The 23,349-nt window shown below is 59.1% G+C and overlaps 9 protein-coding genes across 9 annotated transcripts; 3 read left to right on the top strand and 6 right to left on the bottom strand.

The window, feature by feature from the left end:
- Positions 1 to 1,091: 1,091 nt before the first annotated feature.
- SPBR_09140 (uncharacterized protein) lies at positions 1,092 to 1,686 on the top strand (the record flags this gene model as incomplete). The annotated part of the gene is made up of 2 exons (XM_040767266.1): positions 1,092 to 1,504; positions 1,575 to 1,686. The coding sequence occupies 2 exons, from the start codon at positions 1,092 to 1,094 to the stop codon at positions 1,684 to 1,686; spliced, it is 525 nt and encodes a 174-aa protein (XP_040620483.1).
- Positions 1,687 to 1,901: 215 nt separating this feature from the next.
- SPBR_02725 (uncharacterized protein) lies at positions 1,902 to 3,477 on the bottom strand (the record flags this gene model as incomplete). The annotated part of the gene is made up of 2 exons (XM_040761028.1): positions 1,902 to 3,248; positions 3,310 to 3,477. The coding sequence occupies 2 exons, from the start codon at positions 3,475 to 3,477 to the stop codon at positions 1,902 to 1,904; spliced, it is 1,515 nt and encodes a 504-aa protein (XP_040620482.1).
- A 1,084-nt stretch (positions 3,478 to 4,561) lies between these two features.
- Positions 4,562 to 6,363, bottom strand: SPBR_02598 (uncharacterized protein; the record flags this gene model as incomplete). The annotated part of the gene is made up of 3 exons (XM_040760901.1): positions 4,562 to 4,879; positions 4,975 to 5,880; positions 5,944 to 6,363. 3 exons carry the CDS (start codon positions 6,361 to 6,363, stop codon positions 4,562 to 4,564), a joined length of 1,644 nt encoding a protein of 547 aa, XP_040620481.1.
- Positions 6,364 to 8,953: 2,590 nt separating this feature from the next.
- SPBR_03248 (uncharacterized protein) lies at positions 8,954 to 9,609 on the bottom strand (the record flags this gene model as incomplete). The annotated part of the gene is made up of 2 exons (XM_040761551.1): positions 8,954 to 9,426; positions 9,543 to 9,609. 2 exons carry the CDS (start codon positions 9,607 to 9,609, stop codon positions 8,954 to 8,956), a joined length of 540 nt encoding a protein of 179 aa, XP_040620480.1.
- Positions 9,610 to 10,112: 503 nt separating this feature from the next.
- SPBR_02819 (uncharacterized protein) lies at positions 10,113 to 11,482 on the top strand (the record flags this gene model as incomplete). The annotated part of the gene is made up of 4 exons (XM_040761122.1): positions 10,113 to 10,226; positions 10,290 to 10,409; positions 10,457 to 10,990; positions 11,105 to 11,482. 4 exons carry the CDS (start codon positions 10,113 to 10,115, stop codon positions 11,480 to 11,482), a joined length of 1,146 nt encoding a protein of 381 aa, XP_040620479.1.
- Positions 11,483 to 12,299: 817 nt separating this feature from the next.
- Positions 12,300 to 15,593, top strand: SPBR_02246 (uncharacterized protein; the record flags this gene model as incomplete). The annotated part of the gene is made up of 1 exon (XM_040760549.1): positions 12,300 to 15,593. One exon carries the CDS (start codon positions 12,300 to 12,302, stop codon positions 15,591 to 15,593), a length of 3,294 nt encoding a protein of 1,097 aa, XP_040620478.1.
- A 481-nt stretch (positions 15,594 to 16,074) lies between these two features.
- Positions 16,075 to 17,925, bottom strand: SPBR_02578 (uncharacterized protein; the record flags this gene model as incomplete). Its single annotated transcript, XM_040760881.1, has 1 exon — positions 16,075 to 17,925. One exon carries the CDS (start codon positions 17,923 to 17,925, stop codon positions 16,075 to 16,077), a length of 1,851 nt encoding a protein of 616 aa, XP_040620477.1.
- Positions 17,926 to 19,446: 1,521 nt separating this feature from the next.
- On the bottom strand, positions 19,447 to 20,985 carry SPBR_02740 (uncharacterized protein; the record flags this gene model as incomplete). The annotated part of the gene is made up of 1 exon (XM_040761043.1): positions 19,447 to 20,985. The coding sequence occupies one exon, from the start codon at positions 20,983 to 20,985 to the stop codon at positions 19,447 to 19,449; it is 1,539 nt and encodes a 512-aa protein (XP_040620476.1).
- Positions 20,986 to 21,720: 735 nt separating this feature from the next.
- SPBR_02731 (Cytochrome P450 family protein) lies at positions 21,721 to 23,280 on the bottom strand (the record flags this gene model as incomplete). Its single annotated transcript, XM_040761034.1, has 1 exon — positions 21,721 to 23,280. The coding sequence occupies one exon, from the start codon at positions 23,278 to 23,280 to the stop codon at positions 21,721 to 21,723; it is 1,560 nt and encodes a 519-aa protein (XP_040620475.1).
- Positions 23,281 to 23,349: the final 69 nt, after the last annotated feature.

The following is a 23,349-nucleotide window of genomic DNA, read 5'->3' as shown; positions in this document are numbered from 1 at the left end:
AGCGCGTTTGCGCTGAAATACGACGAAAATTGGGATGAAAGAAAACACAACCTTGCCGCACCAGCCACGAGACACGCACAGAAGAACTGAGGAACTGAACCACAGTATGTAATACATACGACGCTCGACCGATCCTTCTGTGGCCGATGCAACTCTACAGAGCGCTTGAGACATATTGAGCAAGTTTCGTGGGCAACTTGTGCAGGGAGGAAAAGCACCCACGTACCCGGTTTTTGAGGGCCGGCGACCATGCGAATTACTTCGCAGACAATGCCAGCTTCACACTTCACTCCGCGGCAGCGCAGGGTCTGAGCATGTTTCGGCTGCCTTACCAAAAAGGGCAACGAGCAGCGGGAGACGGACCACGGACGGGAACGCTGTCGCTGTGACTGCTTTTAGTACCTTTTTTTGATGCTTTAGCTCTTCGAAACATGGGTTTGGACGGATCCCGCGTCGATGCGAGTCAGAATGAGCAGGTTTTGATTGGCGTCGATTCCTTCCGACCCACAAGGCTCTGTTGACATCTGCACATGGATGGAGTAAAATGGAGAAGACTTGTTGGAGCATGGGCTATGGCCACCGTAACGCCCACAGAGTCGTGAGCCCTGCCAAAATGGCCAAAGTGTTGCATGGGCAGCTGTGCGGCCGGCGAGAGATAGACATCCTTGAAAGGAACGTGAGGCAGTATTTGTGTGGCAGAGCGACTCTTCTCTTTCTTGCTCTTCTCTTTAGCGACTCTTCTCTTTCGTCTGGTCTTGTTAATCTTCTCTAACCTTCTCAGTTGTGTTCTCGTCTCTGTGCTGCGTCCGTATGCCATCCATCGGCTGCGACGTGATCCGATCTCATCACCGCCATCAAACATCCAAAGAAACGTGCTCAGCGTCGCGGCAACCAGAACGGGTACAGAACGTGCTCAACCTTTACGCCGACATCTACTACAAAATAAGCGCCCGAGACAGTTTCCACGCGACATCGAGTCCATTTCTATACTTGATACCATTCGTCTACAGTCTAGTCTGTCCTACTCCAAAACACCTGCACAACACCACTCGCCTCTCCTCTCACAACCCACACGCGCAATGACTTCCACAATGACCATGGCCATGGCCTCCACCGGCACCATGGCCATGTCCATGGCCTCCACCACGCCGACGGCCATGTCCATGCCCATGTCCATGTCCGGCTCGTCCTCGGACCTCATGGGCATGTCCATGATGAGCATGACCTTCTTCTACTCCGTCGTGACGCCGCTCTACTCGACCGCCTGGACGCCCGCGACCACCGGCCAGTACGCCGGCACCTGCATCTTCCTCATCGTGCTCGCCGTCATCCACCGCGCCCTCGTGGCCTTCCGCGCGGCCATCTTCGCCCGCACGCATCTTCCGGGGCACGCGTCCGCCGTGGACGTCGAAAAGGAAAAGGCGTCGCTGCGGCGGTTCAATGCCGGGCGCGAACTTGTGCGCGGCGTCGTCGAAGCCATTACCGGTGGCATCAGCTATCTACTGTATGGAGTTCCCGCCCCTCTTGCAGACTTCTTGCCGACTGGCACGTGCACACAGTAACTAACAAAGTAGGATGATCGCCGTCATGACGATGAACGTGGGCTACTTTGCCTCGGTGATCGCGGGCTTGTTCCTTGGCGGCTTTCTCGTCGGCCGGTTCGACGACGCTCCAGCGCATTGTTGAAAGGGAGACTGTCCATGCTGCTGCTGTTCATTTGATTTCCTCACGTCAGCGATTACTGAAAAGCTGTGTATTTCTTTTTTTGTCGATTCTATATATGCTTTCTATATACGCGGGACGTGAATATATACATGATAAGGTGCATGGACTTCGGGACCCGCCTGTGGGCCGTCTTTATGTCTTAGATCATATGTCTTTGTTTTTATACTTTGATTTTTTTATACCTTGATTTCCTCGGCCAAGACTGTTGCTGTTCGAGTAACGTCCGCTTCGGATACAACACCAGTTTCGCCGCCTGGCTCCGCCACTTTTGGTGCCCGGTCCTTGCGGATGGACCAGCCGCCGTGCCAACCGACCCACCCCGTCTCGCGCGGACCGCGGACAACACAGACCAGGATGGCAACGGACAGCAGGCCGATGCTCAGCCCACCGCTGTAGCGCCAGCCGCCCATGGCGTACAGTCGGTTGCCGGCCGACGTGCCCGTCAGCTGGCCCACAAACGACGCAATCATGTAGGCGGCGTTGACGCGGTTCTGCGACTTGGGCGCGAGCCCGTAGATGGACGCGCGCAGGGCAATGTTGGAGGCCTGGTTGCCAAAGTCGATGAGGACGGCCTGCAGGACGGGGCCGGCGATGCAAAACGTGCCAATGCCGACGCCGATGCTGACACCAACGAGCTCGAGACTGGTGCCGAGCAGCACGGCCGCGACGGCCACGATGCGCTCAATGACAAAGCGGCCGTACAGCGGGCCCAGGCAAATGACCACGATGCCAATGAGGCCAAAGAGACCAATGGCAACGGACGGGTACGCGTAGGGCGGCGAGGCGAGCAGAAACGACAGCGTGGTCCAGTAGCTCGTGAACACGGCGCTGTGGCAGAACACGACGAGGCACGCCTGCAGCAGCGGCGGGTGCCGGACCACGAGCACGGCCATGCCGCCGTACAGCACCTTGCCGTAATGCAGCACCCGGCGCACAGCATGGCCCCAGCTGGCGGTGTGGTCCACGTTCGTGCCGTCACCGTCGTTCGCTGCGCGCCGCGCGTTCTTGGTCGGGTAGTCGGGCATACAGACAAAGAGCGAGGCGAACACGGCCGCCTGCGCGCCGAAGCTGAACCAGTACACGTTGCGCCACGACGTGTAGTTGGCCACCACGCCGGCCAGCAGCCGCGCCACCATCATGCCCAGCGACAGGCCCGACACCACAATGGCCACGGCGGTGGCCCGCCGGTGCGGCGGCGCCAGGTCGCCCACGAGCGGCAGCATCAGCTGCGGCGTGACCGTCGTAAAGCCGCAGAGGCAGGACAGCGCCGCAAACGCCGCGAACGAGTGCGTCACGCACAGCCCGATCCACGCGAGCGCCGTGAACGCGACCAGGCACAGAATGTACGGCCGGCGCGGCAGCACATCGGCCAGCGGGCACAGGAGGACGATGCCGCCCGCGTAGCCGGCCTGCATAAGCGTGGCGATGCTGGAGGCGTGCTCAAAGGAGACCTGGAAGGTGTCGGCCATCTGGTACAAAATAGGCTGGTTGTAGTAGAGGTTGCCGACCGTCGCCGTGGTTGCCTGCAACTGTCAGTGTGGACGGACGCGTCTTGTCCGCACGCAATTTGGGAGGTACACGCACAAACGAAAACAGAAGATTCAGCCCAAGTGTAAATTCAGGCGGGTTTTCGGGGTCATAGCGGCAGGAGCGTGGCGTCCACGAGAGGATGTGCCCGATGCGGCCCAAAAGAGTGCCTCTCGACGATGCTGGTGGAGGCACGTCGGGGGTCGCTCCGGCGTCGCTCGTCATAATGATTCTAGGGCGATGTTTCGGTGCTGGAGAGAGAACGCGGAAAGACCGACAGCGAGACGATCAAGTTGTCTTGCGCATCCTTTCCGTCCCCTCGGCCTCCGATCCGGGTACCAGTCTCTTCAGCTGCGTGTGTCGCTCGTGGAAAAAGGGCGTCATATAGCCAATTCGAAATGGGACAGTTTTCATCGCCGATAGTCTGGGGGACTTCAAGTGCTGGAGAATCAAGTCTCCACTCTGCTCCATAACGGCACCGTCACTCACACGAGCTTGACTCGTTAGGGGCCTGTTCGGGTTTCTTTCTCGGGCAATAGTGGCTCCTTCGCTCATCGCCGGCCCCCGATTTCCAGTCCTCAATGCCGGCATCATGGCACAGCTGTTCGCTAGCAGAGTTGTATGGTCGTAAGGCAGATATACGACGCATGTAGGGCAGCTGTAAGCGTCTGGAGATGGCGGTGAGACAGAGTCATGTCGCATAGAGCTGCTGGTGATCATAAGACGAACGGGCGGTGGTTTTGCCGAGACGGAGATTTGGCCCCGCAAACGGTTAATTGCCGGCCGTACGATTGCGACATTATCGCGTCACAGCGACATCGCACTTGATAAGGTAACAATACACATCGCTGCTGTGATGATGCAATAAATTCTGTAGGGTGCATGATTCCAATTGGTCGTAATTGGTTTGGGCGGCACGAGATAAACTGGACGGAAGTCGTTGCAAAAGTATTGTCTAATTACACATGACAATATATTTGTGCTTGTTGTGGTTCCTCGAATCACCACGGCTATACCACGTCTCACTTCCCACAACCTACTTACATGATATTGTGACATGGCAGTGTTGCCAGTCTACATGAGAACATTTCATCGTTTAGGACATCCGATGTCCTCCACTCGACACCTCGACGCTTCCTCGACTCTTTCACCACATTCAATGAGACCAATCTCGTCCAATGCGTAAGCTTATGCTTCTCCGCGACCAAAGAACAACGACGTCGAGACATATTGCACATGTGTGTAGATATATGGATCCCTTTGTGCATGGCCTTCAAGGCTGTCCCACGCCGCCATGTTCGTCTCCTCGCTACACGGGATGCGGCACGGGAAAGGAAATGGGCCGCACAAAACAGGTCCAGTCGGCGTGCAGCAGGCACTTGATGTCGTAGTCCTGCAGAAAGATGCACTTGGTCTCGTGGACGCCCTGGGACCGGCCGGCGCGGAGGCAGTCCTGGCTGCAGTAAAAGGCCGAGTAGCACCGGAGGCAGCCTTTCTTCAGATACTCGTAGCTCTCAATCTGTTGACGGCACACCTCGCAGAGTGTGGGGCCCTTGTTGCCCGATGGCCAGGCGGCGTTGAAGCTGTCGACGAATTGGAAGAAGGACGAGAGGGTCATTTTCACAGTCTGTGGAGAGGGAGAGAGTATGTCAGTCGAAATACGCTTTTTGTTACATGCCTGTCGACCTGTACGTAAATGAGCCGCACCCAACGCAAACTCACCTTGGTAGCGCTGACCGGCACCTTGTGCTTCAGAGTCAGCTCGCGGTATTCATCGCCGGACCAGGTCTCGTACATGGCGATAAAGGTTCGCCCGGGCAGGTACAGACGCGTGTCGACAAACTGGCCCTCCTTGTCCGGGACCACGCAAAAGGCAGCCTCCTGGCCGTCGTCGTCGCGCGTGTAAATGGTCCACACCGGCGCAGGGACGACGCGGACAATCTCGCCCGCATAGGCCCAGTGGCGATGGAAGATGGGCATGAGGCTGGCGTCCTCGCCGTCGTGGAAGACGTAGTTGACCGTGTTGTTCACGGGGAGCCGCATCAGGGGAAGAAACCGGGCGCGCGCGCACAGGGGCGGCACCCACTCGGCGCGGGCCCACACCCAGTTTTCAAAGGCGCGGAAGTCCCGGTTCCAAATGCGGCCCCGCCGGACGGGCCTGGGCGCGTCGGCCGGCACCGGCTCGATCCACAGGCTGGTCTCGCCGTAGGTCGGCTCAATCGCCGGGTTCTCGATGACGGCCTTGTAGTGGGCAATGGACGGATCGTCCTTGCCGCCGGTGACCTCCAGCTCCTTCATGACGGCGCGCAGAAACGCACAGCCGCGCTCGTAGTCGCCGTTGCGGAGGCACACGTTGGCGCCCGCGAGGTAGACGCTTCCGAGCTCCTGGCCGACAATGGGCATGTCGGGGTCCTTCTTGAGGACAACGAGCGTGCGGATCAGCTTCAGCACCCGATGCGGCAGCTGGACGTCGGCGCCGTTGCGCATGCGCGTTGTGATGCCGTTGGTGAGGTGAATGCTCCGCTGCACGAGCGCGTTGAGCGCCGCCATCTCCATCAGGGGCAGCTGGCACGTCTTGCAGTCGCAGATGAAGCGAAAGTCGCCCCGCAGGATCTCGCCGCGGGCCAGCTAGGCCTGGGTCGAGTCCAAGTACGACACGGTGATTTCATCGCCCGGCTGAATGGCGCTCACGGCGTGGACCCGCAGACGCCCCGTCGACGCGTTCCAGCTCCAGAACGCGTTTGGCCGGCAGTCGTGGTTGAGAAACGACGCATGCGGGAAGTAGCCGACCTGGGCATCGTTGTCGCCGCTCATCCCCATGACAATGCCCACCGTGCAGAGGATGCCGACCAGCTGTTCAGCCGGGGTCGTGCCGTGGTATACAGTTTCCAGGGCGCCCAAGGTAGCACGCTCGTCGTCGTTGAGATGGACTGCTTTTTCGAGCACTTCGCTCATCAGGTCTTCGTCATACGGCGGTCCCTTGTGCAGCACGGGGAGAAGCCTGTCGAAAACGAGCAACGGAGCCTCGTTCAAGATGCGGGCACCTTTGGCAATGGAAGCTGTGGCAACGATGCCGTGCCCCTTGTTGGGGATCGGACAGAATTGGTACATTGTTGCCAAGGACGATGACGCCTTTCGTCTGGCCTGTGGAAGTCGGTTTTGTGTTGTATGTTCCGTGCCTATAGAACAAGTTGAGGGTAAATTCAAAGGTAAGCAAAATAAGCAAAAACGACAGCTGCAGGGTTGTGCCAGAGGCAGTTTTGTTGGGAAGAAATCACGCCAGGAAGGGCTGCAAAAATCAAACCAATATACGCACGTAAAAACACGATTCTCGTGGAGCACAGAAAACACACACACCGCACACACGAAGAGACAAATATTCTCGCACCCGGCGAATCCTCGACCAGGGCGTAGAAGTCCCTGCGCGTCCCGTGTTCCCGGGTCGAGTACTAGTGCGACGTCCGGACAGGAATGGAAGGAGCGATGCCTCTCCCCCACGCACTTGCTTCGCTTGTTTCTCTTTTCTGGGTGTCATTTTGTGCCTATAGAGACATTTCCTGTGAGAGTTTCTGCTTCGTCGATGTGCTGTCGACGTAAGTGCCCTCGCGCCGTCGATGAGTACCGGCAGTCATCTCTGATGCTGGTGGGTGAAGGCCCTTTCAACGAGCGCCAGTCATCATGCCTTGTTGAGCCACGGACTGGTTGTCGTCTTTATATGAATTTATGCAATAAACGCGACGTCTCGATGCTGATCTATTGTCGACGGTTGGTTAACGGTCTGTGAGTCGTATCTTCCCATCTTGGATATCTTCCCATCTTGGAATGTCAAGTTTCTTCGTGGACGGATGGTTTTAACAAGAAACTAGGAGTGTCAACAGGGGCAGCGGCTCACTGGACATGAAACGGTCCGATGCCATAGTCGAAGAATTCCAACAAATGCCAAATACCAAATACAGTCCAAGTTTGCAGTCAGCCGCCGTGGCTGATCATTGCGCATGGCCGACAAGTCTTACCTATATACAACGTATCCGACTGGACGTCCGATGGGCCATAGATTGATAATCGGACAACCAGTGTGCTTCTGCCAGAGGCGAAGAGCTTTCTTGAGAGGGGCATTCTTGTACCGAACAGACACCACATCTCGACCCGAAAAGACTGCGGATGCAGGGCCACTATCACTCGACTGTGGCGTCTGGCAGTGGGTGTCAAACAAGAACAAAACTACAAACGGCGAAAAGAAAGAGATCAAAAATGTATTTAGTGCACCGCAGTCCATTTCGACAACGCCGATCTACGTTTTACAAACGGCAGAACAGGTTTGCCGTAGCCTGCTACGTTGACAGTTTTTGCCAACGGCCACGTCTTAGGCTGCCGTTGCATGCACTCTCGATTGAAGAAGCTCGAATGAGCAACAAATGCTGGTAGGTACAACAGAGCCACCCAAGGACCACAGCACGCACATAATCAACTGATGTTCGTTTCATTGTGCCTAGCACTCGATGACAGGTATTGGCATCTCCGGCATATTGCAACCGCTGCGATGTAACACGCGTCACAAAGTCCACGATGCCTAGAGTAGTAGTCTTGAAACAGGGTACCATCACCTGCACAACGAGGTCTATATCTCTATGCTTCTGCCGCAAAGCCACCCACGACTGCGCCAGTGGTGCCCAGAGCATGTCACTCACATTGGACGACACACCGTATCGCACCCTACAAAAGCACCTGAGATGCTACACTCTAGACCGGCCCGCGCGGCACCGGGGAACATTGTGTCGGGGTGCAGAGCCGTACGACGCGCGTCTTGGGCCTGGGGTCGAGGCCCGCTTCGCCCGTCAGGACTTTCTTACTCTGCAGGATGGAGCGGGACGGAGAAGGGGAAGCCAACGATACTATCACGATGGAACCAGTCCGGCGACTGGACAGCGGTTGTTCGTCGAGACAATAAGCGGCTGCTGGCTCGGCACAATCGCCAAAGCCATTGAGGCAACGCTATCCTTGGCAACTGATAGTTACGGACGCGTAACAAAGACAACGTTGGATTGAGAGTGAAAGTGGGATTGCGGTGCGGACGATAAGCGACGACAAAAGCTGCGACGACGAGCTACATTCGTCTCCAGAGCCTTGGAACATACAAGTCTCAGGTAACGTGTGAAATAGACGAGTTTTCTTATCGTGCGTTGGAACGTTGGAGAAATATACAGGTGGTCGCGGTCGCCTCGTATTGCTAAATTGAGGTGCCGTCCTTCCGCCGCAACATATTACGTTTTCATGATCCTACGACCAACAACCGGGTGAAAGACAAGTAAGCCACACCACATCGGCTATCACGGCAAACAACATAGTATTAATGTACCAATAGAGAAGATATAAAACCACACACACCCCTTGACTGAGAATACATCTAGCACGGTACGATTACTACGATACATTGCCCAGATCCTCTCGTCGGAAACCAAATCATGATGTCACGACAGAGACCGCATTGGACCTTGGTTGTCGCCCAAATTTTCCTTCTCTCGGCGACCTTGTCGGCCACGTCGGCGCTGGCCCTCCAGATCAGCCCCAATGGCAGCTGTGGTGGCAACACCGGCTTCACCTGTGTTGGATCGAAGTGGGGAGACTGTTGTTCGGGGCACGGCTTCTGCGGCAACATCGACGCCTACTGCGCTCATGGGTGCGACCTATCCGGAGGCACGTGCTATCCCGGACAGGGGACGACCGGAGTCCCGCTCGCTCCAAGGCCGACGGACGGGGCGGACAGCGCGCGATCGTGTCCCTTGTGCCCGGCCTGCCCCATCTGCATGTCGCCGTCGCCGACGCCTGTGCCCTCATCGTGTCGGAGGATTGTCACAGCAACGAGTTGGGAGACGGCGACGACAACAAAAACAGTGTTCAAAGCGGCCAATGGAACAACGCTTGAGTCGTCAACAAGGACTGTGACCTTGACGGCGACGGTCACGCAGGCACGCACGCAGACGCTTGTCCGCACACAAACACGGACGGTGTTTTGGAATGGAACCGCCAACGCCACCTCACCAAATCGCGCCACAGCAAAGCCACCGCTGACTGCAGCGGTCCTCCCTACCGCTCCGTAGCTGAGGACCGAGGTGTCTGGAGGGTCGACCAGCGGATGTGTGAAATCCACCAGAAACATCAGCTCGACGCGACGATCTGTGAGAGGCTGGTGCAGGTCATGTACGCAAAATACTATACGAATTGTGCCAGATACGTTGTTACGAGCGCGGGCGGGTATTGTTTGTGTGCTGGTGCTAGGGGTCGCGGATCACAGGGGATGAACGCATGCAGGTCAAAGACAGCTCGTACGGTCCTTGCTGTAATCGTTGTCTGTGGCATTTCTCCAGATCTGCAGACGGGGGCGGGGCCGTCGGGAAATCCACAAAGCGGCACAGACCAGGCTGCGGGCCGTAGGGCAACAACGGAGAAATCCCACAGGGCTGTGCGTATGTAGGTAGTGACCTTGCGTGGCATGGAGGAGGGGCAAGCTGCCAGTTAGTCCAACCGGATCATCGGCATAAAAGAGCAAAATAGGGCACGGGATATGATGGAGCAACGTGGAGTGCTCTGAAGAGTCAGATGGCTTTGGGTTGGAAGGCCGAGATGGTGGGCGATGCGAGAGTTGGGTGGCGGCGGAGAACCGTCCAAGCGGTGGTGTGCTGTGATAAGGGGTTTCCAGACCAGCCTCGCATAAATACGAGCCGTCTGCCCTTTTCTTTGTACTGTAAGGTGAGCCAATAACGCCTGATTTCTGGATTCGTGTTCTGCCTTGTTATCCATCGTCTCGAGGCCTTAGCTGTTCACTTTCAATCAACATCATCATCCCATCACTAAACGCAGCCATGTCAGCTTCCACTTCTCACCCTGCTGGCTCGACACCACTGGCCCTACCGCCTGGTATCGATGTTGAAGCGTTCAACAAGTTCAAGGATTGCAGAGAATATCGAAGTTATTGTGTCCGCGGACCAGATCGACCACCGCTCGTACGAGGATCCCACATACACGCATGACCGGCCAAGGTGGCGCCACGCAACGTCGGCCACGTGCAGGCTCTTGTCGGCCTGGCCAACCCGCTGTCGATGCCGCTGTGGCCCATCCCCATTGAGCGCAACTCTGGGTACGGCGGTTCAGGTCCCCGTGTGCGCGGCAGCCTGGTTGCTCAACATGGGGTAAGAACATGAATAAGATCCTCGAGGTGAACGTCGCCGGCGCGTACTGCCTGGTTGAGCCGTGCGTCACGTTCCAGGACATGCACAACTACCTCGTTGCGAACAATTTGCGCGACAGGCTGTGGATCGACGTGCCTGACCTGGGCGGCGGTTCCATCCTGGGCAACACGCTCGAGTGTGGCGTCGGATACACACCGCACGGCGACCGCTTTGTGATGCGCAGCGGCATGGAGATGGGGCAGCCGTCGGGCGACTGCGCAAACCGGCGACCACAGGCCTGCGGCCAGTCGTTCCTCATCACGCTGCCACGCGACGAGGACCTCAAGCAGGCTGTTGACATCGTCCGGCCTCTGCGCCTGGCCATGGTCCTGCAGAACCTGCCGACGATGCGTCACATCCTGCTGGACGCAGCCGTCCTGGGCACCAAGGCGGAGTACACCGACAAACAGGGCGTGCTGGGCGACGAAGAGCTGGACGCTATTGGCAAGAAGCTGAATCTGGGCCGCTGGACCTTTTACGGCGCACTGTACGGACCCGAACCCGTCCATAATGTCTGTGGGCGGCCATCCAGGGCGCCTTCTCGGCCATTCCCGGCGCCCGGTTCTACTGCAAAGACGACGTGCCTGCGAACGCGGTGCTGCGCATCCGCGACCTGACCTATGCAGGGCATCCCGACCGTTGACGAGCTGCGTTGGGTCTCGTGGCTGCCCAACGGCGCGCATCTTTTCTCCTCGTCCGTTCGGGGCGAGGACGCCGTGGACACCGTGGCGCAGTACGAGGTGGCGCGGCGGCGCTGCGAAGAGGCCGAGCTCGACTTCATCGGCACCGTCACCATTGGCAAGCGCGAGATGCACTACATTGTCTGCATTGTCTTCAGCAAGCACGACGCGGCCCAGAAGCGGCGTGCGCCCTGGCCAGATCATGGGCACGTACAACTGAAACAACAGCAGCTTCCTGCGCTTCAACGAGGCCATCAAGAACGCCGTCGACCCGAACGGCATCATGGCGGCCGGCAAGTCCGGCGTGTGGCCCAAGAACTATAAGAAGGCTGTGCGGCACTGCATCAGAGACATCTGTACAGCGAACAGTTCATTCGCACCAGCCCACGTGTCTCATGAAGGCTTTCAGCCGGGTTGAAGCCGCGATGTCAACAGAAGAACGCCAACCGGCAAGGAATGTGTGGGAATTTCCCGCTCGCACGTTCAGCCCCGACCCAGCTGGGTGGTTCAGCTTCCAGGACTAGCGCAGTCAACGCATGGCCAGGCATTGTCATTGCAGGCCAGCTGGCGTTTGTTCGATTGTCTGCCAGGTTCATTTTCCTTTGCTTTGCACTGGACCAACGACAAGGGCCTATTGGCAGCCATTGGGTGGCGATTTTGGACAACTCTGAGACAACAGGCGTTGGCACCTGCCAATTTGCGTTCTTTTGCGCTCCTTCCTCGCCAGGCTGGTCTGTCGTGCTGTCGTACAGCGTCGCCCATCGCCCCTGCCATCAAACAGTGCGAATTCTGAGGCCGCACCCTGCCACTTGAATGGCCAGCCAATTTCCCCGCATTTCTCCTTTCGCTCGCTAATCGTTGGTCCGTCGTTGGGTCCACGGAGATCACCGAGCTGAGGCGATGAGAGCTCTGGTCCGTGAGTGCGTGTCTCGCTGTGCCTTGCCCACACGCCCCTGGCTCCCTCCACTTGAGATCGGCAATTAGACTCCTTCGCCAATCTCTCTCTCTCTTTAGGGAGCACGACCAGCATCGTCATTCCCGTCTACGCGAACCGACGTCGTGACAACTGAATCGACATTCACGACGAACAGCCTCGGACAGAGACCGGACAACGTTAGATTGGGGATTGATGACAGCCTCCATGGAGACGTCCACCGCGGGGCCGCCGTTGGATGCGCCTGATGCGATGGATCGGGCGGGCGACGTCTCATCCTCTGGGGCAACAACAGCCCCGACAACAGCCGCAACATCGACCTCGACATCGACCTCGACACGACCCATCGACACACAGTCACGCAAGGACAATGAGGCAAAGCACAAGGGCTTTGCTTGCCTCTTCTGCGGCCGCCTCTTCAACCGCAGCGACTCGCTCAAGCGCCACTGGACAACGTGTGCCGTGCGCCGCCGCCAGGCACTGGAGACGCCACGAGTCGTTCCCAAGACCCGCGGCCGCAAACCGCAGGCCTGCGACCGGTGCTGCCGCCTCAAGCGCGCGTGCACCTTTACTGACCCGTGCGAGACGTGCGTCCGGAGCAAGCGGACGTGTGTCTACACCCGGGCGGTACCAGCGGCGTCTTCGACGTCGTCAACAACGACAGCAGCAGCAGCGGCGGCTGCAGTCCGAAATCCCGCGTTCATTGATACGATTGTTGTGGGCGCCGATGCTGGCGATGCCGTTGCCGTCGGACCGATGAGCGCCACGTCCCCAGCATCGTCCGGGTCGGCCAGCACCGGGAGTGCCAGTGCCAGTGCCAGTACCGGTACCGGTACCCGGAATACCGCCGCCGCCCCGGCTGCAAGCTCGACCAGCACGACTGGTTTCCCCGGAGATGCCGACAGCAGGACTCAGCAGCCAATCGACGCGTCTTTGCCGCTGTTTGCGTCTAACGAATTCGACTGGATCCTCGACGGCGTGGACATGGACGGTGTAAATATCAGCGAAGTCAACATCAACAACGTCAACAACGTCAACAACATCCACAACGTCCACGGCCTGAACAACATCAACAGCCTCAACAACCTCAATATGGACATGGTTATGGGACTGAGTGCTCCTAGCAGCGATCTCATGGGCGTCTTCGCCGCTGGCATGAACCCTGCCGGTGCTACAGTCCCGCCATCCATCCCCATGATGTCCATGCCGGCCACAACAGCCATGCCAACGACCTCCGCTGCAGCCATAATGCCACCGCAGCAGCCTGGGTACACCCAATACACGTATCTGCAACCCGGGGCAAACTACCACCACATGCAACAGCAGCAGCAGCAACAGCAGCAGCAGCAGCAACACGAGCAACACGAGCAACAATCTTTCCAGCTGCCCTCCGCCCTCATGCTTCGCCTCATTCGTCGGCCCACCGAGATCGACTTGTCTGCCCTGTGCGAGTTCTCCTTCCTCGAGCGCATCACCCGCACCAGCGGCCTCCTCGACTCATTTCGTTGCGGCAGCCAGGAACAGCGCCGCACCGTTGCTCAGGTCAGCCAAGAAAAGGTCATTGTGGGCATGGGCCGCGTGAGCGCGAGCGGTCTAGGCCACCGGTCCGCGTCCGGCCTCGCGTGGTCCAGCTGGTCGCCTCTTGCTCTGGCTGCGGCGCCTAACGACGACGGTGACGACGATCATATGCACCTGCTCGCCAAGACGCACGACATTGTGTCGCAAATCCGCGAGGTGACCTTGGCTCGTCAGAGTCTGGCAAAAGCCAACAGGGCCAAGAACAAAGCAAGTGCAGGGAATGGAGCGCAGTCCCGGGGCAAAGCAAAGGCCGACGACGGCTGGTCGCCCGCCATGGAAGCTCTCTGCTACGACTTCTTCCGACCCGCCAACATCCACAAGTGCCTCGCGCTCTTCTGGTCCTTCTGGTACCCAAACCACCCGGCCATCCATGGCCCTTCGTTCACACCAGCTGAGGCACCAGCCATGCTGCTTGCCTCCATGGTCCTGGTGGGTGCTTGCCTGGTTCCCGACGACAGCCCCAGTAACAGCAGCAACCACAGCCATCTCAGCCAGCTGCTCGGCAACCGTGGTCGGTGGGACCAGACGGCCGTCCCTGGCCTCTGGTTTGATGCCGTCGAAGAAATGGTGTTCCGTGAAGACCACGACGATATCGAAGAGACGTACGACAACGACCATGATGACAACGCCAGCCACCATTTCGGCGCGGGCGACAATGGTGCCGAACCCAACAGCCACGAATGCGAAGACAACGACTGCGACCACGAAGACTGCACCAACACGACCACCAACATGGTGCTCGCCTGGGAAAACTCGACGCACACCGCCCAGCGCAGTGCCCAGCTGGCCCGCCTGCAGGCCGGGTTCTTGGTGTGCCTCTACCAGACCTGGAACGGCACACCCCGCGCCAAACGCCGCGCCCGCCAGGATCGCTATTCGAGCGTCATCGGTCTCGCGCGCGACATTGGCTGCTCGTCGGCTACACTGCGCCCCGTCCGCACCGATTCGCGGGAGGCATTTGACTGGCCCGAGTACATTTTGCGCGAGTCCCTGATCCGGACCGTCTCGTACATCTTCGACCTCGACGCGGCCTACGCACTGTTTTACAGGCACCCGCCGCGCATGGTCCTGCCCGAGTTGCAGACCGACCTGGCCTCGCCCGAGTCCTGCTTCCGTGCCGAGACTGCCGACGCCTGCTTTGCCGAGCTCGCCGCATGGCGTGCCGCCAACGCCGCCATTGCAGGCAGCGAAAAGGGCAATGCGCCCATGACGATCGCCTCCGCAGTGCAGACACTGTGCCACGGCGCCATTTCGAGGGAGATTGAGCAGGCCTTTGCCAGTCTCAGCGTGCTCAACATGTTTACCATTGTGTCGGCCCTCTACGCCATGACGTTCCGCGTGGAAACGTCGCTGCTGTACACGTCCGGCCCCAGCGGCGAGGCCGCCCTCATTCAGACGGGGCTGCGCAACTGGATCCGTCTGTGGCCCTCGGCGTACCGCGACCAAGAGCTCTACGAGATGCACGCCACGGCGGCCACGATGGCCGCGGCGTCGACGTCCATGGACACGGCGAGTGGCTGGCCTCTGGCCGTCGGCTTCATGCGGCACGCGCCCGAGTACTGCCTCGTGGCGTTTGTCATTCTCGCCCGCATCCGCGGCGGCGCCAACGACGACGGCGGCGCCAACGGCGCCACCTCTGGCAATGGCAATGGCCATGGCCATGGCGGCCATACAAATACAACGGCCACCGCCGCCACGCTGGCGCCCGATCCGCCCGTGGTCGCCCCCATCTCCCACACGGTCAGCAACGCTGTCCGCAGCAGCGGTGTCCCGAACGTCAACAGTGCCGGGTCGGACATGGCGCTGCTCAATGCGCTGGTGACGGAGTTCCGGTGCCGCAAGGCAAGCTCGTACTGCTCGCGGATGCTGCGGCAGTTCTGTCCGCCCGACATGGGTCCAGAACGGAGCGGAATTGCCATGTAGGGAGAGGAGTGGGGAAGTGTTAGAAAGTTTGACAATGCCGGATCATGTCCGACGTGACGATATTTTGGGATTGGGCTAAGACTGCTTATGGACTGCTGTGGATTGTTATGGATTGTTATGGATTGTTATGGATTGTTATGGATTGCTATGGACCTGGCTACGGACCCCCTTGGATTGTTTGGATTTGCCTTTCCTGAACTGGCGTTTACGGTTATTTTTGTGGGAATTACTACCTGTATGTCTTGTATGAGTCAAAATGTATGATCTTGATGTGAAAGGAAGACAGCACACAACTACTGGTTCGGCTTACCAAGCAAAGTGTATACGTGGGTGACAGTGAGAACAGCGTAATTAAGACAAGCGTGTAATTGGTATCAAGGTATTAATTATATACGTCTATGTAGACCACGTAAATGTTCAATGCTGTTATCTTTATTCCAATCCGCGGTCCCAATTGCTTCCTCGCACGTCGTGCTCGCTTCTAATCAAATACGGACGCTTTGGACCACTTCGAGCGCGCCCGAATGCGCTTGCCGTAGATGTAAAAGACAAACGGCACTGGGATCAGCAGCGCGGCAAAGCCGCCCGTGATGCTCGAGCCGGGGCCGACGCCCAGATTGTGGAAGAGGGCGGAGACGACGGAGGGGAAGGCGGCGGCAAAGCAGGAGCGCAGAAAGGTGTTGGCGGCAATGGCCGAGGCGGCATACGTCTGGAAGGTGTCCACCAAGTAGTTGATGGCGGCCTGGAAAATGGTGAAGAAACCAGAGCCCGTCATGACGAGCCCGATGACGGGCGCAATCCAGTGGATGTCGGTGCGGGCGCCGGTCCAGCCCGTCAGAAATTGGCCGCCACTGAACAGCACGGAGCCCAGCATCATCGGCGGCAGGCGCTTCTCGGGGACGGCGCGGTTGCCGGCGGCATGGTATGCCTTGTTGTACAGCGTCTGGTTGTACACGTTCGCCGCGGCGCCGATGGCAGCGCCCAGCAGGATGCCGAGGAACGGAAGGGTCGCCACCAGGTGGCCCCAGCCGCGGATCTCGCCAAAGATGATGGGGATGGCGCCGAGCTGCATGTAGAGGATGCCGTAGCAGAAGCTGGCATACAAGGCGACCAGAAAGCAAATGGGCGTCAGGAGCAGCTGGATGGGGCGCACCAAGAACTTGCTGGCCAGCTCGCGGATGCTGACGTCCCACTCCTCGAAGCGCGCGTGCAGCGCCCAGTTGCCCGTCTCGTGGCGCAGGCGGCGCGCCTTGTAGACGAGCAGGACGGGGCCGTAGGACTCGTCAATCAGCACAATGGCCACCACGAGCACAAACGCCTGCAGGATGCCCGTCAGGTACTCGGTCCAGCGCCAGCCCAGCGACGGCTGGATCACCACGGCCGCCGACACAATGGGGCCCAACGCGGGGCCGCCCACGACGGCCATCGCGTAGCCGGCCATGGCGATGCCGCGCCACGCGGGCGAGAAGAGGTCGCCCAGCACGCCGCCGGTGTTGGTGACGGGCGCCGACGCGAAAAAGCCGCCAAAGAAGCGCGTCAGCATCAGCGTCTGGAAGTCCTTGGCCGTCGCGCTGCCAAACGAGAAGCACACGGCCACGAACATGGGCGTCAGCACGGCGCTGCGCCGCCCGTAGACCTCGCTGAGCGGCGCCCACAGCAGCGGGCCGACGGCAAAGCCCATCAGAAACAGCGCCGTGCCCAGCGTGGCCACCTCGGCCGACACGGCGAACTCGGCCGCCACGGCGGCCGTGCCCGCCGAGTACGACGACGACGCCCACGTGGCCGTCATGGTCACAAAGCCGTAGACCATGGTCGTCAGAATCTTCTTGCGCGTCGGCCAGTTGAGGGGGCGGTACGGGTCGTCGGGGCCGTCAAAGTCCACGAGCACGTCCCTGGTCGTCTGCACGCGGCCGAGCGGGTGCGAAAAGACCGGCATGCCATTGGCTTGCGCGCCGGGCATGCTGCGACGCGAGCGGATGCGCGACAGCATGGACTGCGTGCGCGTCACACTGGCGGCGTTGCTGGCGGTCGACGGCCGGCGGCCAGTATTGTTGCCACTGCCACTGCCATCAGCGCCCGTAGCTTCGGCCGTCGTCCGCCGTGACAGGCTTGTGCGCGACGTGCGCGCCGTGCGCGAGCGGAACAGCACCGGCCGGTGTCCATCGCAGCCCTCTTCCGGGGGTGTCGGCGCGTCTTCGCCGCCCTCTTCGTTGTCTTCGAGCTCGTCAGGACTCAGCGCGCCGGCGTCTTCGAGGCGCTCGTACTGGTCGTCGATGTCGTTGTCGTCATTGGCCAATGGGGCCGGCTTGGCGTCTGCTTTTGGTTCGGCCATAGCGGTTGAGTCGGGTGGTGTTCTTGATTCAGTCGTGTGAGTGGACGGACAGGAATCTGTCGTGTAAATGGACGTTGGGTCGAATTGGACCAATTGACAAAGTCAGTCGAATCGCCATTGCAATCAAAGACAGTCGAAAAGGCTTCGATGATGTTCCCCTTACTTGCTTTTATTCAGAGACTTGCTGGTCGTCGCCATGGGTGTAAACCGGCGATAATAATTTCAATAAAATATCCGTTGTTTTCGAGGCTCCATAACCGACATCTTTAGTACACCCACGTACCAGGTGCCGGCCGCAGGTAGCCGCAAGCCCCGGAAGTCTGCTAGCAACCCAAAAAGGTGCACAAACTGCCAGCAAAAAGGACCACCGACTGAAGCCGCACAGCCGGTCTTTTGTTTCCAGCGCTAGTCGTAGTTTCTATGCCTTCAAAGGGCTTCGGAGCCGAGCTCGGGTACTTTCAGTGCATTTGTGTGATGTTATCTTTGAGGTGGACGTACGACAATGGAGAATGCGAGAAAAAAGAAGAAAAAGAAAACTCACCGGCGACAAAAACGCGCAAGACGTCTCCAGTCCCGGCTATTTCCGCTCACACGGTGGAAAAGAAACACGCCGTTCCTCCGTGCGGACTGCAGGCTTCCTTGAACCTTCCTTGACGTCGGAAAGAAAATAAGAAAGGGAGAGAAGAAACAAAAACAGGAACAAACAAGGTCCCAATCAAAAAAGAGCGACAAACGCATCCGCACATCACTCTCGCGACTTCGGTCTTGGCATCGGCGTCGGCAGGGCCCGAACGGGCGAGGTGTGGAGGCCGTTTTAGGTCTGTTGTGGGAATACAGTGGGCTCCGTGGCGGGTGCCCCTGCTGCAAGGCTGCCCTGTGATGTCATCCCGAGCTCAGAGACATCTCGGTAGAAGCGTCAAATCTCTTTTACGGCATGTAGTCATCCGATTGCTGCTTGTTTTTGCAGATATGGGAACCATCTTGATTTCCACATTATGGGTTTGCGAGATATTTTGGGGGAAATTTTGTCCGTATTTTATGGAGGGAACGCTCTAATTGAGTAAAAATATAAATATAAAAATAAAAATTATATCCATTTTTTATTTAATTTTTTGCTTCACTTCCAATTTTTTGTTTTCTTCCCTCTGTCAGCCAATACTTTCAGAATCAATTATACAAACTAAAGAACAACACTGATACACTGTGCCAAATGTCCACGTTCCTCCTCAATGCTCTTCACACATAAGTTCTGCTCCAATTGACAAAGTTCGTATTTACGAGCTGCTGACATGCCCAATTTCGCTCAGACAACACTATGACCGTCCATGTCATCGGACACTTTTCGCAGCTCGGCCAGAATGAGACGAGACGGACAATAACAGGAGCATCGCTCGGAAATGATGATACGTGTGCCCCTTACGTGTCCAGTTATGTTCTGATCGGCCACTGTAGCATCAACGAGCTCGGATTAAAATAATGGTGTCACACTCACTTCCATATCCCTAACCCCTTCCCGCTGTCTCACTCGTCCGGCCCTGCCAAGGGTTCCGTCGACAGAGGAATAAGCCGAGCCGACAGGTCGGGCGGTGTGCGAAACTCCCCATCAAACGGAAACATGGGCCGCCTGATGCGCGTATGGCCCAGCCGCTTCAAGTCCTGGTCGACACCGCCAGGCGTCAGCGCCAGCATCCAGTCGGCCGCCATGGCGTACAGCTGCGGTTCGAGGTAGCCAATCTTGACGAGGACGACGTCCGCCTCGCGCGGCTTGAGGCCCAAGTCTGTGAAATCGCGCTCCAGGTGGTAGGGCTTGCGCAGATCCGTAATTATGACAAAGAGCAATGTACCTTTTGGGCGCAGGACGATTTCGGTCCGTGCATGCTTGTCGCCGTGCTTGATGGCAACGACCTCGCCGGTGAGTGTAATGGGTCCTGCATGCACATCGTCGACGGCGGCGCCCGCCGTAACCGTGACGGAGCTGCCGACGCCTGCGGCCACGGCCGTCCGTACCGCCTCGGGGCCTGGGATGCTGGCGTAGATGACAGTCGGCCGCTCGTCCTCGTCCTTGTGCGTCAATTCCTTTCGCTTCATCAGCTGCGCGAGCCCCCATGTCACGTCGCCTGATCCACCGGCCGTCGGGTTGTCCCCCGAGTCCGAGACAAAGAACGGTTTGGCGGCCGGCGGCGCGGCAAACGCCTTGTCGAGACATTCGTCGAGCGTGCCCGTCGGCGCCACAAAGTGGAACGCGGCACGCGCCTTCCAGAACAGCCGCGCCAGCCGCTCGGCGCCCGCGGCCACGGCCTCCGTGTGCCACCCCGTCACCACCACGGCGGCGCGGTTGCGCGGCTCGTCGGCCCACGCGTAGCCGACCCAGATGGCCGCATCGAGCACGCCCGAGAGTTCCTCGACGGCCGGGACAGCTGCGTAGATGTGCTTGGCCGGCTCGTCGCGTGTGGAGGTCTGCTCGCCCGGCAGCAGAATGGGCACAGGCACCCAGGCCTTGATGGGCCGGCGCCCGGGGTGGTCCACGAGGGTCTGGACGAGGTTGCGGCACGCCCGCTCCTTAGTGTCCAGCTCGTCCTCGTGCGGCGCCTTTCGGTAGCACGTAATCAGATCGAGCATGTGCACGAGCTCGCGCGACACGTTGCCGTGCAGGTCCATGGACGCGGAGACCACGACGTCGGGACCGACGACAGCCCGCACACGCCGCAACAGGTCCGCTTCGGAGTCGTCCAGGCCCTCGACCACCATGGCACCGTGGATGTCGAACCAGAGTCCGTCCAGATGGGTGTCCTTGATAATGGCCTGCAGTCGCTCCACAATCTCTGCTGCCAGCAGCTCGTACGCATCCCGCTTGATCATTCCGCCCGGCAGCGCCCGCCCTATGAGTGCGCCGCGCCAGTCGGCCGCAGCCGCGAGCGGTGTGCCCGCATCCAAGAATCGGTAGATGCCCACAGCGTCGGGTCCGCGCTGTGGGTGGAAAGCCGGTGCATCGGTGCGCGACGGTGTAAACGTGGATGTTTCGCAGGCGAGGCCGGCGATGGCAATGGTAGGGCGGGGCATGCCGTTTGTGGTGTGCGGTGTCGCTGGACGACGTGCGAGGGGATGGCTTGCTTGGACAGGTAGGTTCTGAACGTAATCAATGTCGACGTCCGGCGTCGCCTTTGTTGGCAATTGAGGCAATTCAGGGGTTGCCGTTGGCGAGAGGATGTGTGTTTCTGGAAAAGGAAGGAGGGGTTGGTGTAATACGGTCGGGCAGGTGCGATGGAGATGTGTCTGTTGCACGTCGTGAGTGTAATATAACAGAAGGAGCGATCCAACTCGAGAAACATTCGTCAAAGGATATATCGGTATACGGCAGGCAGTAGGCCGGCCTGGAAGGACCTTCCTCTTTGAGTCCGTACGGGTCAGCCTACTTCCGCACACGGCGCGGCGCGGAAGCGGAGATTGTTCAGCGGTCTTAAAGCGAAATGCACTGTAATTTAGGGAGCTGCAAGTAATTAGACCGAAATCATCAAATTCGTCAGGACGACGGCAAAACAAAACAACATGTAGCCTTGCAATTACAAAAGGCGAGAACAAAACGCTAATTAAAAGCGCGCGGAGCTGCAAAAAAACAAACTAAAACAAGACAGAATACAAGCGCGTGTTCAAAACCAAATCCGAGACGTCCTCCCAAATCAACATCGCTATGGGGTATCACGTAGCTGGTCAGTCTGCCGCCCGTTTTCTACCCCGATACGTCCTTCGTCTCTGCATTCCATGTCAGCTTGCTGCCTCGCCCTCGTCCGACTCTTGTCACTCCTTCACTGCCTCCGCTCGCCGCGTGATGCGCACGTTCATGTCGCTCTGGATGAAAAAGGCCGCGTTGAACGACTTCCACGGGTGCGCCGGGTCGACGAGCACAATGTCGAAGCGCCGCAGCAGCTCCACATACACCTTGTTGAGCTCGATCATGGCAATGTTCTTGCCCAGGCACTCATAGCGGCTGCCGCCGCCGAAATCCAGCATCACCGTCTGGTCCATGACGCGGTAGTGGTCTGCTGCGACGCCCAGCCAGCGCTCCGGGCGGAAGAGCTCGCAGTCGTCGCCAAAGACGGCCTTGTTGCGCATCACCGTCCAGGGCGCCCAGGCGACCGAGGTGCCGGCGGGGACGCGGTAGCCGCAGATGACGTCGTCGACCTTGGACACCTTGGGCAGCAGGCCCGTCGCGGGCGGCCACATGCGCAGGCCCTCGCGGATGACGGCCTGCAGGTAGGGGAAATTGCGGGCTTCCGCGTCCGAGATGGGGCTGCTGATGCGGCCGGCGCGCACGCCCTCGTCGATCTCGCGCTGCAGGCGCGTGTAGACGTGCGGGTTGGTGATGATGTACAGCAGCGTCGAGCGGATGGCCGTGGCGGACGTGTCGGAGCCGGCAATGATCTGCACGACGGCCTCGCCCTCGGCGTCGTCGCGGCCGAGGCCGTGCGCCACAAACGAGCCCAGAATGTCGCGCTTGACGACGGCGTGGTCGCCGTAGCGCGCATCCACGGCCTCGCGCGCCAGCGTCATGACGGTGCCGATGCCGACCATGCCGCGGACGTTGGGCAAAAAGGGCCGCAGGTACGGCGACTGCAGCGTGTCGACGATCCACGGCAGAATGGCCGTCGACATGAGGATGGGGACGGTGCTCTCGGTGGTGCGGATGTAGCCAAACTTGTCAAAGTCGGCGTCCAGGTACCCAAACGACTCGCCAAAGGCCAGCACCGAGATGACGTCGAGCGTAAAGAACTGCACCTTGCGCGCGAGGTCCACGGTTTTGTAAATGCCCTTGCCGCCCGTGTTCTTGGCCTTGTCGCTGTTTCCGCTCTCGCCCTCGCCCACGCCCTCCACCGAGAGATACTTGTCCTCGAGCAGCTTCACAAACCCGGCCACTTGCGCGTCAATGTTTTCGTGCAGATTGTCCACGTCCTTGCCGCCGTACCCGGGCAGCAGCTTTGACCGCAGATCGTCGTGCACGGCGTCGTCGAGCGTCGAAAACGTGCTGTCGCGGTAGGGGTCCACCCGCAGCCCGCGGTACCAGTACGCCCGCTTGTAGTTGGACCGCACGCCCCAGATGCGCCGCAGCTCGTCTGGGTCGCCGCACACCACCCAGTTGCGGCCGATGCGCGCCAGGTTGCCGTACTTTTCATTGACCGACTGCAGCGTAAAGTTGAGCTGCCCGCTGAGCTGGCCGCGCACGAGCCACAGGTCTGTCCAGGCGGCCCACCGCGGGCCCGGAATGTGACGGAGGTGGAGGTAGCTGCGGATGCTACTGGTGACGTAGTAGACGAGGGCGACGACGGCCGCGATCCCCGCGGCGGGCAACAGCCAGGCCATGAGGAGAGGTGGGGGTCGTGGGGAACGGTTGGGAGGGGGAAGACGGGAATGAACAAAAAATAAAAGAAA

This window comes from Sporothrix brasiliensis (genome assembly GCF_000820605.1).
Source record: "Sporothrix brasiliensis 5110 chromosome Unknown Cont17, whole genome shotgun sequence".
In the NCBI taxonomy this organism is placed as follows: Eukaryota; Fungi; Ascomycota; class Sordariomycetes; order Ophiostomatales; family Ophiostomataceae; genus Sporothrix; species Sporothrix brasiliensis.
The sequence above is the reverse complement of the archived record's forward strand: the minus strand, read 5'-3'. Positions and strand labels throughout refer to the sequence as shown.